The following is a 19353-nucleotide window of genomic DNA, read 5'->3' as shown; positions in this document are numbered from 1 at the left end:
CTTATCTACTCTACATATTTTGAGAATTTAATCCATTTACATTTAATATTATTATTGACAGATAAGGCCCTACTCTTTTCATTTTATTCATTATTTTCTGGTTATTTTGTAGAAATTTGTTTCTTTCTTCTCTTGTTTATCTTTGTGGCTTGGTGGTTTTGTGTAGTAATAAGCTTTGATTCTTTTCTATTTCTCATTTGTTTATCTGCTGTAATTTTTTCTCTCTGGTTACCATGGGGCTTACATTAAAAAAATCTTACAGAACACTATTTTAAACTGATAACAACTTAAGCTTGGTTGCATGCAAATATTCTAGAATTTTACTTTCCTCCCACAATTTGTAATGATGTTACCTTATTTTGCATCTTTTTATATTACATGTTCTCTAACAACATATTGTGGCTGTGGTTATCATTGATGATTTTGACTTTTACTCATCATCCTAGAGATTTGAAAGATTATATAACACCATTACAATAATTAAGTATTCTGAATTCAATTATAAATTTACCTCTACAAGTAAGTTTTATATTTTCACAGGATTTCATAGTAATAAGGAATATCCTTTTATTTCCAGTTAAAGCACTCCCTTAAGCATTTTTTGTAAGACCAGTATAGTGGTGATTAATTCCCTCAGCTTTTGCTTGTCTGTAAAATACTTTTTTCTCCTTAATTTCCGAAGAATAGCTTTACAGATAGTATGTTCTTGACTAACACTTTCTTTTTCTTTTAGAACTTTGAATATATCATTCCATTCTCTCCTGGCCTGCATGGTTTCTGCTGAGAAATCTGTTCATAGTCTAATGAATTCCTGTAGATATGATTTGATACTCTCCTCTTGCTACTTTTAGAATTATCTATTTGTCTTTGACTTTTGGTAATATGATTATAATATGTCTTAAAGAGGACATCTTTATGTTGAATCTAATGGAGACTTTGGGCTTTATGTATATGGACGTTCATATTTCTCCCAAGGGTTGGGAGGTTTTTAACTATTATTTTAATAAGATTACTGTGCCTTTCTTCATCTTTTTTCCCTCTGGAAATTGTATACTGCAAAACTTTGTCTGCTTAATGATTTCCCATAGGTCACATAGGCGTTGCTTGCTGTTTTTCATTCTCTCTTCTTTCTTTTCTTCCTTCCTAAGCTTTTTCAAAAGACTTGTCTTCAAGTTCAAGGATTCAGAAAATTCTTGTTTTACTAGGCTGTTATTGACATCCTCAATTGTATTTTTTGTTTCATTAGTTGATATCCTCTGCTACAAGATTTCTGTCTTATAAATGATACCTCTTTGTTGAATTAATTATTGAACCCATGAATTGTTTTTCTAATTTTGTTGAATTGTCTGTATTCTCTTTTTTCTCACTGAGTTACCTTAAGATTATTATTTTGAATTCCTTTTTGGACAATTTATAAATTTCCATTTTGGTAGGGGTCAGGTACTGGAGAGTTATTGTGTTTCTTTGGTGGTATAATGTTTCTTTGCTTTTCTATATTTCTTATTTCCCTATGTTGATATCTGTGCAACTGGTGGAATAATTGCCCCTTCCAATTTTATGGAATGGCTTTCAGGGGGAAATATTTTCACCTGTGTTTTAGAATATTGGTTAGGTAGGGTACCTTGATTGCACATATGCTTTAGAGTATTGGTTAGGTAGGGTACACTGATTTTGGTTCCAGGTGGACACAGTAGGGTAGTCTCTGGGCAATTTCTTCGGCTGTAGTCAACATCAGTAATACCTGAAGGTGTCTCATTGGCTTAGGTTGTGGGAGTTTGTGCAGCTCCTTGGACAAGCCTCCCCACCGGAGGTGAGGATACTGGGCTGTTCTGAATGCCAAGTGTATGTGAGAGCTGCTCGGTTACTGGGTCAAGTGTTACCTCCCTGTCGGGGACAGAAATGCTGGGCTGTTTTGTGTACTGAGGGTTTGTCAGGGCTGCTCCACTTTGGATGTGGCTTCTTTGCTGATGTTGACTACAGCTTGGATGTGGCTTCTTTGCTGATGTTCATGGTGCCAGACTGTTTCACATACAAGGATACATTGGGACTGCTGTATCTCTGGTCAGTCATGACCTCCCTGGTTGGCAAGATTGCCTGTAATTTGGGGGGCAAGGCATCTCATAAGCTTGGCCACTGGAGTTGCAGCAGTACCACTAGGTATAGGCTTCAAATAGCTGGGATGGTGTGCTGCATCCACTTGAACTGGAAGGTTGGAGTGCCTGCTGGCAGTTTATTCACATAAGTAGAGAGCTATAGCTTCTTGGATGGAGAATGGTGCACTACCATGTGTGAGCACAGTGTAGTGCCATCAGATCCTCATGGATGGGGAGATGCAGTGGCTACTGGACCCCAGAGAAAGATGCACTCTAGTCATGGCTCCAGTCTCAAGATAGCACTTTATAGCAGCAGTGTAGATCATGGGAAGAGAAGGCACAATGTGGGCTCCTTCTTTGGTGTAGCATAACCATGTCAACTTCTGGCAGTGATCTTAGACTGGGCTTAGGGCCTGTGATGACCACAGAGTTCTATAGTATCAAAAACTATGGCAACTGATCTTTGATGGGGGATGCTGGGGGCCTCCTGCTTTTCCCTCCCTCCCTCCCTCCCTCCCTCTCTCCCTCCCTTCCTTCCTTCCTTCCTTCCTTCCTTCCTTCCTTCCTTCCTTCCTTCCTTCCTTCCTTCCTTCCTTCCTTCCTTCTTTCCTTCGACAGAGTCTTGCTCTGTCACCCAGGCTGGAGTACAGTGGCACAATCACGGCTCACAGCAAACTCTACCTCCCAGGTTCACGCCATTCTCCTACCTCAGCCTCCCGAGTAGCTGGGACTACAGGGGCCCCCCACCACGCCTGGCTAACTTTTTGTATTTTTAGTAGAGATGGGGTTTCACCCGTTAGCCATGATGGTCTCGATCTGCTGACCTCGTGATCTGCTCACCTCGGCCTCCCAAAGTGCTGGGATTACAGATGTGAGCCACCGCGCCCGGCCCCTTTTGTTTGCAAGGATAATTACTTCTGATTTCAAGCTACTCCCAACTGGGGAGACAGGGCAGTAAAAATACGGTATTTTCTTCCATTTTCTAGGAATCTATTCTGAGTCTCCATGCTCTAGAGGGTCACTGCTTTTCCCCTGCAACACTCTGGTGCTTTCCCTCAACTACTGTAGTCAAAATGTGCTTGTTTATTCGTTGTTTTAGTCCTTTTTAGTGGAGGGAAAATACATTAGGCATCTTTAGTCAGTTGTCTTGCTTACATTATTCCTGTCTATGCTTGGGTTTTTAACATCCCTTCTGTTAGTATAAGAGCTTACAGATAGATGTTTCTTGCCATGTGGACCAAGCCTGGGTTTTATGGAAGCTGGTGACAGTCGCTTCTAACACTGAACATGTAAAGTTCCTGTTTGCTTTTGTATTTTTAGTGGTCAGCATTTATCAGGTGAGAAATCACTATATGCTACATTTAAAAGTAGATACATTGAAATAGAGAACTTTAAGGGAACAGATTATAACCCCCCTGCCTCATACCTAGAAGTAAATAATTAAAGTATCATCCTCAGTGCCTTTTTACTGTTAGAAAATAACATTTATTGGACTTATCAAAAGGGATACAATATATCAATAGAGAATATATGGTTAACTGAAGGCATTGCAGCCTCTACTGCTGACAGATTTGTTATTTAAAATCTTCTCTAATACTCCCTCTTCTGTCACTTTGCATGGCATTCCTGGGTCCAGAGCAAAGCCAGCTTAGTTTTAGTGAGACATCTGGTACTTGACCCTGATCCCTTCAGCAATGTCTTTATATATCTCAATTTTATAGTTTCTGAAGAGGTCAGGTTCTGTCAAACAAAATGATCCCTGACTAGTGTACTAGTGTTATTCATTGGCTAGTCTGGCTAATCATGTTCAAAGGAGAAAAAGGCAAGGAAATCACCTATTGGCTGGACTTTCCTACTGTAGGGAAGTTAGGAATAGGTTGCTGCCATTGAAACTGTATTTGTATTACAAATTTACAAACACACATGCTTGGGTGGTGCTTGGGAGTTGAGATGGCCTGTAATAAGATTCTGCTATCATATTAGATCTAAATTTCTCTCTATCTTTGGCCCTGGGAACTAAAGCCATTTCCCTAATTACCCATTATCTATATACTGGGACAAAGACCAAGTAGATGGGCCATCATATATATTCAGAAGACGAATGTCAGATTTGTAGTAAGTATTTAAAGTAAGTATTTAAGTAAGTGCTAAACATTAAGTAGCATTAAATTGCCAAGTACTATAAAATCACTGCAAAAGTATAAAAGCAATCATAGTACAAATGAGACTTCAGAAAGATGAATATTCAAAGGAAAATTGTGATCCAAATAGAAAATCATGAGTATCTACAATTTCTAAGATAGTTGTTCTAGACATTATTATAACCATAATGTATTTGAGGTGGTATGGAAATGAAATTTACTAAAGATGAGGCATCAATAAATTTTAAGGTTCATTTATTACCCGAGCCTTTCACATGAATATGAAATTTACATAACATGACAAGCTTTGGGACTGGAGAGGAGGACTTTGAAATCTAAGACTGAAGTCATCAGTGAATATGGAAAGTAGACCTACATGTATGACAGAGGGCAAAAAGCTGAATATCTTGAACCAAGATGTTTGCACACATTCAAAGATAAATACTTGTGTTGAAGTAACATTGGGCATTTAGATGAACTGCAACCCTATTTTTAGGCTTTGCCTTTTATGGGGCATTGCAAACGATGTCATCTCCTGGGAAAAAAAGCTGCAAAGGAAGTGGTTTTCTTATGGAGAAAGCCAGGATTCAGATGAGGTCACCTGGTATGTTCTTTGAAGATGAGGACACAGAGAGTTGTTTCTGTTTTTGTTTTTCAAGTAAAATAAGGATTGAGGGCATATTTACATTTTTGGGAGGAAAACACAGCAGCACGAAGATTAATAATAGAGGAAAAACATAAAGCATTATGGGATGAGATTGGCACTTGACTGGGGCTGCACTTTGTAAATGGCAGAAATGTGAGAGATTGTAAAATTAAGTAGCATTAAATTGCCAAGTGGGACTCTCTAGCCAAGTTCCAGCACTGTCGTAACAGACTAAACCTAGTTAATCATCAGAATCACATTGGGGAGTGATTGATTCTGGGCTTCACTCCAGTGATAGATGGGAATCACTGTGAGTGGAGCCTGAATTTTAAATAAGATTCTCAGGATATATATTTTTTTTATTTGTGAAGCCACTGGAGCTCAGGCTTAAGAACAGGACTAGCATTTGGGAACAGGTCTGGTATCATGCTGGTGATTGTACTTGGGGCAGGGTCCCAGCTAACTAGAATGAGTAGTTTTAGTCTCGTGCAATCCTGGTGGTGGTGGTTGCGGCAGGGGTGGAGGGAGCATCGGACATGCAATCCAGCATCTTCTGGACATTGTCATCAGAAAATCCTATTCCTATGGAGGGTAGGTATAGGGCTTCTTGCATTTGGATGCAAGAAAACAGGCAAGTTTACTTAAATTACTTAAGGAAATGAAGGAGATAATTATGGCAAAGGTTCATCAGTCCCAATACTGTTAGAGTCGAGGATCAAGGAATTTATTTTTTTGTATTTGCCTTATTACCTTATGCTTGTCACTTTATGGCTATAAGGTGATTGTTAAAGACCTATACATCTCAAATTTTGGGCAGGAAGAAGGCATAAATAAGAAGGGGCAATGTTTTTGGCCACATCATTGGCTTGACTATTTTATCTGGATAACTTTAGTTGCTAGGCAGGCTAACAAAACTGAATATTTAGCTTTTAGCTTCTGGAATAGAGGTAAGCAAGGAGAACAGATTTATGAGTGGAATAAGCAAACGTATTTGCTACAGAAACTGAAAATCAACATGTTTAGAAGTAAATTCCAATTTTTTTTTTCAAAATCTGTTCCCTCTCATTCATTCCCTGTTTTAGTCATTAGCAGTTATTTTGTCTCACTCAAAAAGCTAAGAGTCATTTTTACATATTCTTCTCTTTTTTTCACCCTTATATCAATTTGGCTAAAAAATATTATTGAGGGAATGTCCTACCTTATTTCTTAAATTTTCTCCTCTTATTTATTACTATTATTTATCTAATCCTGACTTTGTTCCAGCCCACATTTTTTTTTCCTGTGGGATACATTTTTTTCTTCCAATTTTAATGTATTCTAATCAACAATCTACTTACAACAGATTATACTTTATAACAGACACCTATGGACAGGTCTCCACTTCTCATAAATCCATCAGTAAGTCTTATTGCCTCCAGGACAGAATTCAAATATTTTATCATGATATTAGCTTCTCATGATACTGCTCTTTTTCAGTAGTCCAATGTCCTACTTCACAGTTCCCCCAAGAATCCCATACTCTGGTCAAAACAAATTACTTGCGAGTTCAGCAACACAGGGTCCTCTAATTCTTGGGCGTTATGCAAACCTCTTTTCCTCTGCCTGAAAGCCTCATTTCATGACTTTTCTTTTTCTTCTTCTTCTCATTTTTCCTCTCCTTCACCTCTCCCTATCCTCAACCTTCTCTTCCCTCTTTTCTCCCCATTTTTCTCCCCTCTGTCCTTCTCCTACATTTCTCCTCCTTCCTTCCTTTACTTCACTTGCCCTCTTTCTCTCCTTTCCTTTTTCTTCCTTCTTCTCCCTTCTTCCTTCTTTGTTCCTTCCTTTTCTTTTTTCCTTTTCTTCTTTTTTATATGCTCAGATTTCTGAGCGTAAGTTTCTTGTGAGGTGAGTTTTCTTGGGCAGGGAATTTTCCCTTATAGACTATCCCTCCACACTGCCACTGCCACCCCCTAAACACACACACACACACACACACACACACACACACACACATGCACACACACATGTTTATTGATTTATCTTCTAGACTAAATTCTAAGTGCCTTGAGGCATAGTTCCTATCCTGTCTAATTCACTTGTGGAACCCTAGAACAGAACAAGCACTTCGTGAATAGAGATTGACCAAATGATTGAACAGAGAACATGTGCAGTTATTCCAAATATTTGAGATTTTGGATGATTTCTTCTTCCTTGTGAGATACGTATGCTCCATTCCATAAAAAAATAGATTTAAATAAAATATCAAGGGAAGATGTTTTTAACAGTACTTACATTTGTGCTGAGAATATTATATTATTTCTAGGTTTTTGTTTTAGTATGAAAAATGAAACTAGGTCCTCAAACTACATAAGGAGGCTTTATTGAAGGAGAATTAATCTGGGCCAACCATTTCCCATATTTTAATAGACATACAGGTGCTTTTGCCACATTATAACAGAAATATTGTATTTAGAAATGAGTGGACTTAAAGAAAATGAGTGGAGTTAAGTTCTAACATAGCCGTCTTTTGATAAATCTTTTTGGTTTATTGAAATGATTGTTTAGGAGGCTGAGATGGGCAGATCACTTGAGGTCAGGAGTTCGAGACCAGCCCGGCCAACATGGTGAAACCCCATCTCTACTAAAAATACAAAAATTAACTGGGCATGGTGACGTGCACCTGTAATCCCAGCTACACTGGAGGCTGAGGCAGGAGAATCGCTTGAACCCAGGAGGCGGAGATTGCAGTGTGCTGAGATGGCACCACTGCACTCCAGCCTGGGTGACAAAACAAGACTCTGTCCTGGAAAGAAAAGAAAAAGATATTTAGGTTTCCTAAAAAGACTTCTTTTCTTCTTTCTTCAAACCAATAGGCCTTTCAATTTTTTTTCTATTTTTTTTTAATGACACTAGGAAACGATTGTATTAACTGTGTTATTTTTTTTTTCCTGTATTCTGACGCAGTGAAATCTGGGGTCTTGGTGAACCTGGAGGGGTCTCACAGGGTAAGCTTATTCCTAGAGATAGTAAACAGCTCACCCTTTTCACTTAACCAGTGTGCTTTTCAAATACAAATCAACAAATCCAGAGCCACCATCCCCATCCACTTCCTCTATTGTTGGACTTTCACATACCTGGGCCACTACGCACCTGCCCTACACACCCCAGGGCTAGTATATTAGTCTATTATGGCTGCCATAACAAAGTACCTCAGACTGTGTTACTCAAACAACAGAAATTCATTTTCTCTTGATTCTTGAGGCCAGACATCTGAGTTCAAAATGTCAGCAGGATTGATTGAGTTTTGTGTCCTTTCTTCTTGGCTTATAGATGGCTGTCTTCTCCCTGTGAATGACCTTCACATGGTCATTCTATACCTGACTATGACCTACACTCTAGTTATAAATACACCAGCCAAATTGGATTAGGGCCACCCGGTTACCTCATTTTACCTTAGTTAGCTCTATAAAGGACATATTTCCAAATACAGTCACTTTCAGAAGTACTTTGGGTTAGCACTTCAACATCGGAATTTCGGGAGGCGTGATTTGGCCCATAATAACCAAGTTCCAGACAACTAGAAACAGCTTCTATGTTCTAGGGCCTGCTGACATCATTTAAACTAGCCAGTCCTAGGCCTGCTAACCCTGCCTCCCTTGCTTCTCCTAGAAACCAGAAGAAAGTTTCTGGCCCACATTTCACTCCTCTTCCTCTGCCTCCTGACTGACGCACGCTGGGACTTTCCCACGTGCTCCCTCTTCTTGGAGAGGGGGTGTCTAGAGACACCCAAGACGAGGTCTATACTCTGGGTGACCAAATAATCTGTATAACAGACCCCCATGACATGAATTTCCTATATAACAAACCTGCACATGTATCCCAAAGTTAAAATTAAAGCTGCTTTTTTTTTTTTTTTTTTAAAGAGAAAACAACTCATAGAGCTGAATACTGGAAAATAGGAACTTTACTATATGTAAATTTATAAATAATTTGAAAATGAAATGACCAATTTTTAAAGTTGAAAAATTCTGATGATGAGCAAGTTTATAATATATAGCTTATTTATTATACTGTCATTTATGAAAATGAAACTATTATTTTACCATATATATTTCTCTTTACTATAAAAATATATCATAAGGTCAGGAGTTCGCCAGCCTGGCCAACATGGTGAAACCCTGTATCTACTAAAAATATAAAAATTAGGTGGTGCATGCCTGTAATCTCAGCTACTGGGGAGGGTAAGACAGGAGAATCGCTTGAACCCGGGAGGCAGAAGTTGCAGTGAGCAGAGATCACGGCACTGCACTCCAGCCTGGGTGACAGGGTGAGACTCCGTCTCAAACAAAAGAAAAAACAAAAAAGTACATATAAGCTATTTTATTTATAAAACTGCGTAGTATTAGGTATTTTCACAGTTTCTGAACACTTTGCAAGTTGGACAATAAAACTAATTTTTTAATATGAAAGAAATTGTTGAGACTATTTTCAGATTTTCAAACAATACCATTCTAACCTCTGCCCCTTCCAAGATGTGAAAATTTATTGTATATTTATTGGAAAGAGGATCACTTGAGATTTTACCAAAGTAGCTAGTATGAAAAAAAGAAATCAAGACTTGCTATTGTGATTAAATAAGAATGTGTTCAATCACTGATTCTTGAATAACACTGATTCCTAAAGAAACAGCTGATTATAATTTTGTATAATGATTTCATGCAGTGGCTCATAATCAGAATATTGTGAATATTCTGTGAATATTTTTAGATTGGTTTTTCAGGACTTTGCCTAAGTCTCATATGCAAATCTCTCAAATGTACCAATCATCCCTTTATTAGAATCTGAATGATGCATATATATTATCCAGTTAAATAACTAAGGACCTTTTATTATTTTAGTTGCTTCCAGTTTTCTTTTAACAGACAGTAACTGTTCCTTGAAATCCAGTACTAATTAAGGAAAATTGACAAATTGTCTAAAACCTCTGGAGTAAAAACTAGATGTCAGTTATAAGTTTTACCTCAATGGCCTTGAGACTTGGACTTCATTTTCTACCCTCAGAGAGTCTGGACAATTTAATTGGTTTGTGCTAGATAGTATTTGAAGGATGGCAGGCCCTAGACATGTGGCTTCAGTGGTATAGACACCTTGAAAGGGTTGACAAAGCTTCATTCCACTAATCATATATCATTGATGGAGGATTTGAAAACCCCTAAAATAATATTCTACATCCAGATTGTGGTACAATGTAAGAATAAGAGAAAGAGAGTTGGGCATGGTGGCTCACGCCTGTAATCCCAGCACTTTGGGAGTCCGAGGTGGGCAGATCACCTGAGGTCAGGAGTTCGAGACCAACCTCAACCTGGCCAACATGATGAAATCTTTCTCTACTTAAAATACAAAAATTAGCCAGGTGTGGTGGCATACACCTGTAATCCCAGCTACTTGGGAGACTAAGGAGAGAATTGTTTGAACCTGAGATGGAGGTTGCAGACGTAAGATTGTGCCACTGCACTCCAGCCAGCCTGGGCAACAGAGTGAGACTCTGTCTCAAAAAAAAAAAAAAAAAAAAAAAAAAAAAAAAAAAAAAGGAGAGGAGAGAGGGAAAGAGGGAAAATTAATGTGAATATAAATAACTGACATATTTAAATAGCTTTGAGCTCTGGGATTGAATGCACTAAAATAAAAAGAGCTGTCTAGTTTTATTGATCAACAATTTATGCATGCCAGGCCAAAATACAAACTCTTATGCCACTGTTTTTATGGTTGTAAATTCCAGTTTTCAGGCCAAAGTTAGTAAAAGTGGTAGACCCTGGCGAAAGAAATTTAATACATCTGACAAAAGCTATGTTTTTAATTCCATGCAATTTGTACTCAACTGTTTTGCTTTTTTGTTTGTAGTACTTCTGGGTGTTTTTTTTTTTTTTGTCTAGTATAAATAGTGACAAATTAGAGATAATATACAACATTTAATTGAACTATGACCAATATTTAGTTATGTAGCTCTAGGGATAGAAGATTTGTAGCTATTATATGAATCTACAAAAATTACAGTTTTAATTGTTTCATGATAATCATTATTGTGCAATCTTAGATTCATTTATCGCCAACATTCCCTTAATTGCATATGCAGCTTTATTTGTAGTGGATCTTACATTCAAGAGGATTTGCATATTCATCATTTGTAAACTCCCATTATGAGAAACCAGATTGTGGATGCATTCATAAATCATTTCCATAACCAATTGCTTCAGTTTTAACATAAATAAAAGTGAAAATGATGTATATTGAGTCTACAGTCTTTTAAAAATTTTCATCAGGTTGTTCTTAGGTCATTTATTCATTTATCAAACAAGTATACATTGAGCATCTATTATGCCAGTAATTTTTTTAGGTAGTGGTGTGATAGCAGTGAAAAAACAAATAGTAATCATTGCATTCACCAAGCTTACAATTTAGTCAGGGAGAAAAATACTAAGCAAATAAATAATATAGTTTATGTCAAGTGGTGATATTTGCTATGGAGAACAGTAAAGCAAAAAACTGTGAGAAGAAGTTCCAGAAATGAGGATGAGATGGAGGATGGAGGTCATAAAATGTAGTTAGATTCTGGATGCGTTTTATTGATAATGTGGAAATTTGCTGATGGATTGCATGTTTGGTGAGAGAGAGAGAAAGAGATGAGTCTTGGAAGACTCCCAGTTTCTCACCTTCACTCACCTCATATTTAACTTTTAAATATGAGATTTGACAATATAGAGGTCAATCTTGATATATGCAGTTTCAGGGGAGTGGTAAAGGTGACCAAAACCAAACAAACAAACAAGGAATAAAATACTGATCTGTGCTACAACATGGATGAGCCTCAAAAACATTTTGCTGAGTGAAAGAAGCCAAGCACAAAGGCTACAGCCTCCATGATTCCATTTAAATCGTCAGTATGTTCACATTAAAATATATAATCTGAGAAAAATAGCCAAAGAATAGAGGAAACAAGCCATGTGAATATTAGATATGTTGACAAAAAGAGTCAAGCTCTGTAAAATATTAAAGGAGATTTATTCTGAGCCAAACATGAGTGACCAATGGGTCATGACACAGTCCTCAGGAGATCCTAAGAACAGATGCCCAAGGCGGTTGGGCTACAAGTTGGTTTTATACAATTTAGGGAGACATAAAATATCATTCAATGCATGCAAGATGTACATTGGTTGAGTTTAGAAAGGCAGAACAACTGGGAGAGAGGGCTTCCAGGTCATAGGTGGATTCAAAGATTTTCTGATTGACCATCGGTTGAGTTATTATCTAAAGACCTGGAACATAGGGAGTCATTCTAGGTTACAGTAAGAGGTGGTGGAGACCAAGGTTTTATCATGTAGATGAAGCCTCCAGGTAGCAAGCTTCAGAGAGAATAGACTGTAGATGTTTCTTATCAGACTTAGTTTGTTCTACCAGTAATTGCAAAAGGGAGGAGGGTATAATGAGGCATGTCTGGCTTCACTTTCCTATCATGACCTGAACCAATTTTACAGGTTAACTTTGGAATGTCCGTGGATGAGAAGAGGGGTCCATTCAGATGGCTGGGGGCTTAGGGTTTGATTTTTTTATTTATAGATCCAGCGATAAATGCAAGGCCTTGCAGAAAGAGGCCTTGGTTTATATGAGGAAGGTCATAGTAAAGCATTGATGTTTACTTCATGTAGGATGAAAACCATGGAAGAGCAGAGGAGACATGATCTGACCCACATATCTAAGATTATAGTGGAGCAAGGACAACCACAGGAAGGCAAATTAAGAAGTTACTAAGACGATCAAGAAAGAGATGGTGTTTCCTGAGCCAGAGTTGGTAGTAGTAGTGGAAGTCATAAAATGTAGTTAGATTCTGGATGTGCTTTATTGGTAATGCAGAAATTTGCTGATGGATTGCATGTTTGGTGAGAGAGAGAGAAATAGATGAGTCATGGAAGACTCCCAATTTCTTGCCTTAACTAGAAGGATGGAGTTTCATTAATTGGGATAAGAAAGGCTGTGGGAAGAGAAAGTTTAGGTTGAGAAAAATCAGAAGTTTATTTGAGATAGTAACTGCCCACAGGGTTCACCTTGCCCACTGCCTCGAAAGAGCCAATTGATCAAGACAGGGGAATTGCAATAGAGAAAGAGTAATTCACGCAAAGCCGGCTGTGTGGGAGACTGGAGTTATATTAACACTCAAATCAATCTCCCTGAGCATTCAGGGAGCAGAGTTTTTAAGGATAACTTGGTGGGCTGGGGGAAGCCAGTGAGCCAGGAGTCCTGACTGGTCAGAGATGAAATCTCAGGGAGTCGGAGCTGTCTTCTTGTGCTCAGTCAGTGCCTAGGATGAGGCCACAAGATCAGATGAGCCAGTTTATTGACCTGGGTGGTGCCAGTTGATCCATCAAGTGCAGGGTCTGCAAAATATGTCAAGCACTGATCTTAGGAGCAGTTTAGGGAGGGTCAGAATCTTATAGCCTCCAGCTGCGTGACTCCAAAACCATAATTTCTAATCTTGTGGCTAATGTTAATCCTACAAAGGCCATCTAGTCCCTAGGCAAGAAGGAGGTCTGCTTTGGGAAAGGGCTGTTAACAACTTTGTTTAAACTATAAACTAAGTTCTTCCCAAAGTTAGTCCAGCCTACACCCAGGAATGAGCAAGGACAGCTTGGAAGGTAGAAGTAAGATGGAGTCAATTAAGTTAGATCTCTTTCACTGTCTCAGTTATACTTTTGCAAAGGTGGTTTCAAGATTTAAACCTATTTCTGTGACCTGAGGGAAGAGGCTTAAGTCAGTAACAGGATACTGCTAGAGTGTAGAGTTGGAGTCCAGCAAAAATTTTGGGCCTGAGGTATAATTTTATGAGTTATCAGCATTTAGGAAAGGATTTAATGGCATGTGACTAGGTGATATTAACAAGGTTGTGGGTTTGTAAAGAGGAGAAGAGATGGAAGGACTGAGCTTTGAGGCAGTCTCATGTTGAGCAGATGAGGGAAAACCACAAGAGAGACTGAGAAAAAAATAGCTGGCAACACGAGCAGAAAACCAGAAGAGAGTTTTATGCAAAAGCCTGGTGAAGAAAATATTTCAAGAAAAAGGGAGTGAGCAGCTCTGTCCAATAATAATGATATGTCAAGTATGTTGATGAAATAAAAGTTAAATATGTGATTTGGCAATATAGAGGTCAGTCTTGATATATGCAGTTTCAGGGGAGTGGTAAAGGGGACCAAAAAACAAACAAACAAAGAAGGAATAAAATACTGATCCATGTTACAGCATGGATGAACCTCAAAAACATTTTGCTGAGTGAAAGAAGCCAAGCACAAAGGCTACAACCTCCATGATTCCATTTGTGTGAAACAGCCAGAGGTGGAAATCCATAGAGATAGAAATCAGATGTAGTGGCTGCCAAGGGAGGGGGAAAGGAAAGAGAATGGTGAAGTGACTGAGGGGTACAAGTGATGAAAATGTCTTGGAATTAGGTAGTTTGATAATTGTACAACATTGCAGATTTAATAAAAGCCACTGACTTGTACACTTTTTTTTTTGGTCGAAGCAGAGTTTTGCTCTTGTTGCCCAGGCTGGAGTGTGGTGGTGCGATCTCACCTCACTGCAACCTCTGCCTTCTGGGTTCAAGTGATTCTCCTGTCTCAGCCTCCTGAGTAGCTGGGACTACAGGCATGCACTACCATCCCTGGCTAATTTTTGTATTTCTAGTCGAGACGGAGTTTTGCCATGTTGATTAGGCTTATCTCAAACCCCTGACCTCAGGTGATCCACCTGCCTCAGCCTCCCCAAAGTGCCGGGATTACAGGCATGAGCCACTGTGCCTAGTCTGTTTTTTTTTTTTTTTTTTTTTTTTGATGAAGCTTCGCTCTGTCACCCAGGTTGAAGTGCAGTGGTGCAATCTCGACTCACTGCAACCTCTGCCTCCTGGTTTCAAGCGATTCTCCTGTCTCAGATTTCCTAGCTGGGATTGCAGGCGTGTACCACCACACCTTGCTAATATTTGTATTTTTGGTAGAGTTGGGGTTTCACCATGTTGGCCAGGCTGGTCTCAAACTCCTGAACTCAAGTGATCCACCTGCCCCGGCCTCCCAAAGTGCTGGGATCACAGGCATGAGCCACTGTGCCCAGCCTACTTGTACACTTTAAAATAGATAAAATGGAAATGGTAAGTGATATGTTTTGTGATGTTTATCTCAATTTTTTAAAAACTGTTATTGACATAGATTCAAGAGAGAATAGGAGGGGAAAGAACTGGTGTTGGAGTCAGTGTGAGAATAGGCAGAACTTTGAGAAGTTAGTTGGAGAAGGTAGTCGCGTCAGGAGAGTGTTTTTCTAAGATGGGTGAAGTTTTGGCCATTTAGGTCCTGAAGGAAATGATCTTGTTGAGAAAGAGAACACACTGTTGTAAATGAGAGGAGAGGAAATTGGCAGCATGATTCCTTAAATAGCCAGCAGAGATGAAATTTCTGTCTAAATGGAAGACGTCATCCAGAGAAGGGTATGGAGAGTTGACCTGTTCCTACAGAGGGCAAAGCATGTGGACAGCCGGCCAGTGAGATTGATCATGAGACTTGTAAAGTTTTCTTCTGATTTCTCTCATCTTCCCAATGAAATATGAAGCAAGATGGTAAGCTGAGAATGATGATAGGGAAGGAAGAGCTGGAAGTTAAAAGAGGGAATAGAAGGCTTTGAACAGTTGTCTAGGAATGTGGAAAAGGAAAGAATGAGGGTCACCATGACATCATGCAGTGAGTAGTCATCAATATGAAGTCATTTCTGTTTACATGATTGTGAACAAAGTGAAATCTGCATGATTTCTTCACTCCATTCAGCTGTACAGATACAGGCTAGAGTAGGTGAAGGGATGTATTTTCTAGAGTTTTTGCCATGAGAGTATGGAGAAATATGAGCATGGCCAAGGAGTGATTGCTTGTCTGACATCTGTAATAAAGGAAATGAAGACATGATATGTGAGGGAAATAATTGAAAAGAATTTAGGACCCTGGGCTTGTAGAACCTGGCCCAGTCGAAATATTGTTAGAGTAGAGATATGAAAAGAAGTGAGCTGGAAAGGTAGGGATGATGATTGGGGAGCGGACCACTTGAAATTAAGACAAGGAAACGTTATCATCATTAGTAATGGTAATACTCCTTTTGAAGAGTGGTGGCAGAGGTTGTTTTTCATCAAAGTTCTCCTTCAAGGTCATCAATAAGAAGAGATCAAGAAACTGAGAAGCAAATAAAAGTGAATATTGAAATGACAAAGAATGACAGTGAGCTCAGAGCTAGAATCTTCAAGGGTTGAGGGACAGGGCACCCTCAGGGATCACCCACAGTGTCTGTAGGTGATTATAACAAGCTGGAACACTGAGGGGTGCCATTTGACCTCATGAGAATCAAAGCTTGGGTATCTAGGAAGGTCAGAGGGAGAACTGTCTGCAAGTGGTATGGGCAGGAAGGACTCCTAGTCTACCTTCAAGTCTTATATTAGGAGGGCTTGGGGAAAAGAAAACAAAAAAACAGGGACAACTTTTTTTTTTTTTTTTTTTTTTTTTTTTTTTTAGATGGAGTCTTGCTCTATTGCTGAGGCTGAAGCAAAGTGGCGTGATCTTGGCTTACTGCAACCTCCGCCTCCTGGGTTTAAGTGATTCTCCTGCCTCAGCCTCCCTAGTAGCTGGGATTGTGGATGCATGCCACCGTGCCCAGCTGATTTTTGCATTTTTAGTAGAGATGGGGTTTTGCCATGTTGACCAGCCTGGTCTCAAACTCCTGAACTCAGGTGATCCACCCGCCTTGGCCTCCCAAAGGCTGGTCCATGGCTAGGATTAAAGGTGTGAGCCACCATGGCTGGCCAACAGGCACAATTTGAGAAAGCTCTAGAGAAAACAGTTCCGGGGAAGATCCACCTTCAGGTTTAACGGGACACCATATCTTGTATTGGACATATGTCCTTCAAATGGTAGACTCTGAGTTCTAACATTAGACAGTTTTTTCACTCCTGTGAAGGATTGGCTTTGGGACTTGCCAGTCACTATGGAGATATGATTAAAATCCCGAAACATTGGCATGGTTGTTTTGTTCTGTTTTTCTCTGTCTCTATGTGAGTGGTGTGTGTGTGTGTGTGAGTGAGAGAGAGAGAGAGGGTTACCTAAAGAGTGGTAGAGAAATTTGTTACAGAGTGCTTTGTAGAATGAATATTAACATTAAAAAAAAATACTTGAGTCTTTCCAGTTGCACCTGCATTTCACTTCTTGCCAATCTTTAAATTTAGCAGATGGAATTTTACTGTGTCAGGAAGCACTGAATGCTGAGCAGGAGCTATGCCGTCCAGATACAGATCTCTGCAGATTTGATACTACAGATGAAGAATTGAGATGTAAGTGTTAAATTGAGATATTCACTTTTCTGGTGTATATGCAATATATGAGACCCAGAGACCATTCACAAGCCAACCTATGTTGACATTAATGTCCTAGTTTATTGGGAGGCTGTGGTGGTTTATACCAAATACATCAATTTAAGGTCATGTCATTTTGTAAAACAAACTGAAACCATCTTGGAACTATATGCAATGTTTCTTCTTTAATATTTCAGTGTGATTATGAATAGTAAATAATTTAACTAATCGAATCCCATAAAGTAGGTAAGGCAAAATATAAAGCCATTTTAAAAATTGTTGGCTGGGTATGGTGGTTCATGCCTATAATCCCAGTACTTTGAGGGGCTGGATGAGAGGATTGCTTGAGGCCAAGAGCTCAAAATTAGCCTGGGCAATATAGCAAGATGTCATATCTACAAAAAAAAAAAAAAAAAAATTACCCAGGCATGGTGGCGTGCACCTGTGGTCCTAGCTGCTTGGGAGGCTGAGGCTGGAATATTGCTTGAGCCCAGGAGTTTGAGGCTACAGTGGGCTCTGATTGCACCACTGCATTTGGCCTGGGTGGCAGAGCGAGACCCTGTCTCTTAACAAAATTAAGACATATTGTGATGGAAGTGGTGACGCATACAAGAAAAAATAGGAATCTCGTTTTTTTTATGGCAATGGTTCTCATTTGAGAGGATATCGTACATGTGGATCAACTGAAAAATTTTTGCAAAATAGAGTTGCTGGTACACTCTAAGACTTATTGAATTCCAACTTCTAGATGTAAATTAGTGTGTGCTAATGTGTATGTGTATGTATAAGCCTTTTGGTTGATTACAATATGTAACCTGGTTAAGCGGCCACTCTAGCAGACTAATAGTCCACCAAGATCTTTTCTCCCCTGTTTAGTGTGTCAGGCCTGTGGGTTTGAATTTGACATGTGTGAGTGGACATCAGAGGCATCTGTTGGCCAAATTTCCTGGATGCGCACAAAAGCGAGAGAGGTCCCTGCATTAGAATCCACACCTCAGCAGGATCAAGGAGGTGGTGATGAAGGTAGAAAAAAAAATATCTTTTGTGTATTACTTTTAGAATTCTGTTTTATGGTGACTAGTTATAAGACATTACATAGGGGGCGTTGGTGAATATACCGAGTATATTTTATTGAAAATACACCCTGCAATAGGAGCTGAAGGTGAAAATAACAATTATGTTTCCAACAGTGTAAAAGAAGAGTTGTACTAGGTTAACAATTTTTTTTAAGTTTTATTATTTCCTTCAGGAGTTATTATTGTGTGAACAAAAAGGAGAAGTATTAAAAGGCTTTTTGTTGTTGTTGTTGTTATGCCTGTTAGCTTCTTTTCTTTTTTTTAAAGAGTCTTACTCTGTCACCGAGGTTGGAATGCAGTGGTGAGATCTCGGCTCACTGCAACCCCCGCCTCCTCGGTTCAAGCGATTCTCCTGCCTCCGCCTCCTGAGAAGCTAGGACTACAGGCACATGCCACCATGCCTGGATAATTTTTGAATTTTTAGTAGAGACAGAATTTCAACATGTTGGCCAGGCTGGTCTCGAACTCCTGACCTCAAGTGTTCCACCAACCTTAGCCTCCCAAAGTGCTGGGATTACAGGTGTGAGCCATTGTGCCTGGCCAAGTCTGCTAGCTTTTTCTTTTTCTTTTTCTTTCTTTCTTTTTTTTTTTTTTTTTCCTTCCTTCCTTCCTTCCTTCCTTCCTTCCTTCCTTCCTTCCTTCCTCTTTCTGTTTTTTTTTTTTAACACTGCCATATTGTCTATGAGTTTCTTCCTCTTGCTAACATATTAATTTGTATTTTCTGTTTACTTTTATTCTTTTTGCTTTTTTTCTTTCTTCCTTTTCTTTGAGGGGTGAGTATTGTTACATTTTTATTTTTATTTTTTTCACTGATCTGGAAGCTTTAATTTATATATCTTATTGTTATAACTATTCTTACTTTTAGGATATATTCTTTATATGAAATTTCTTTAACAAAGCCTAAAGTGATTTAGTATTTCTGCTTTTTTGAACGTGAGAAAGACCAAAGTACCATTTAATTATTTTTTGGTCCTGAGTTACAGTTGAACATTTTAAA

General features: G+C 38.9%; 1 protein-coding gene across 1 annotated transcript in view; it reads left to right on the top strand.

Moving 5' to 3' along the window:
- The window catches only part of MALRD1 (MAM and LDL receptor class A domain containing 1), a 682023-nt gene that overhangs the window by 57500 nt on the left and 605170 nt on the right, over positions 1–19353 (top strand). Inside the window, exons 6-7 of the mRNA XM_031652710.1 lie at positions 17158–17259; positions 18157–18303. Of these exons, the coding sequence (XP_031508570.1) occupies positions 17158–17259; positions 18157–18303 (249 nt within the window). The remainder of the gene's footprint in view (positions 1–17157; positions 17260–18156; positions 18304–19353) is intronic.

This window comes from Papio anubis, chromosome 11, assembly GCF_008728515.1.
Source record: "Papio anubis isolate 15944 chromosome 11, Panubis1.0, whole genome shotgun sequence".
Taxonomy (NCBI): domain Eukaryota; kingdom Metazoa; phylum Chordata; class Mammalia; order Primates; family Cercopithecidae; genus Papio; species Papio anubis.
This window is presented reverse-complemented; position numbering and strand designations above follow the sequence as displayed.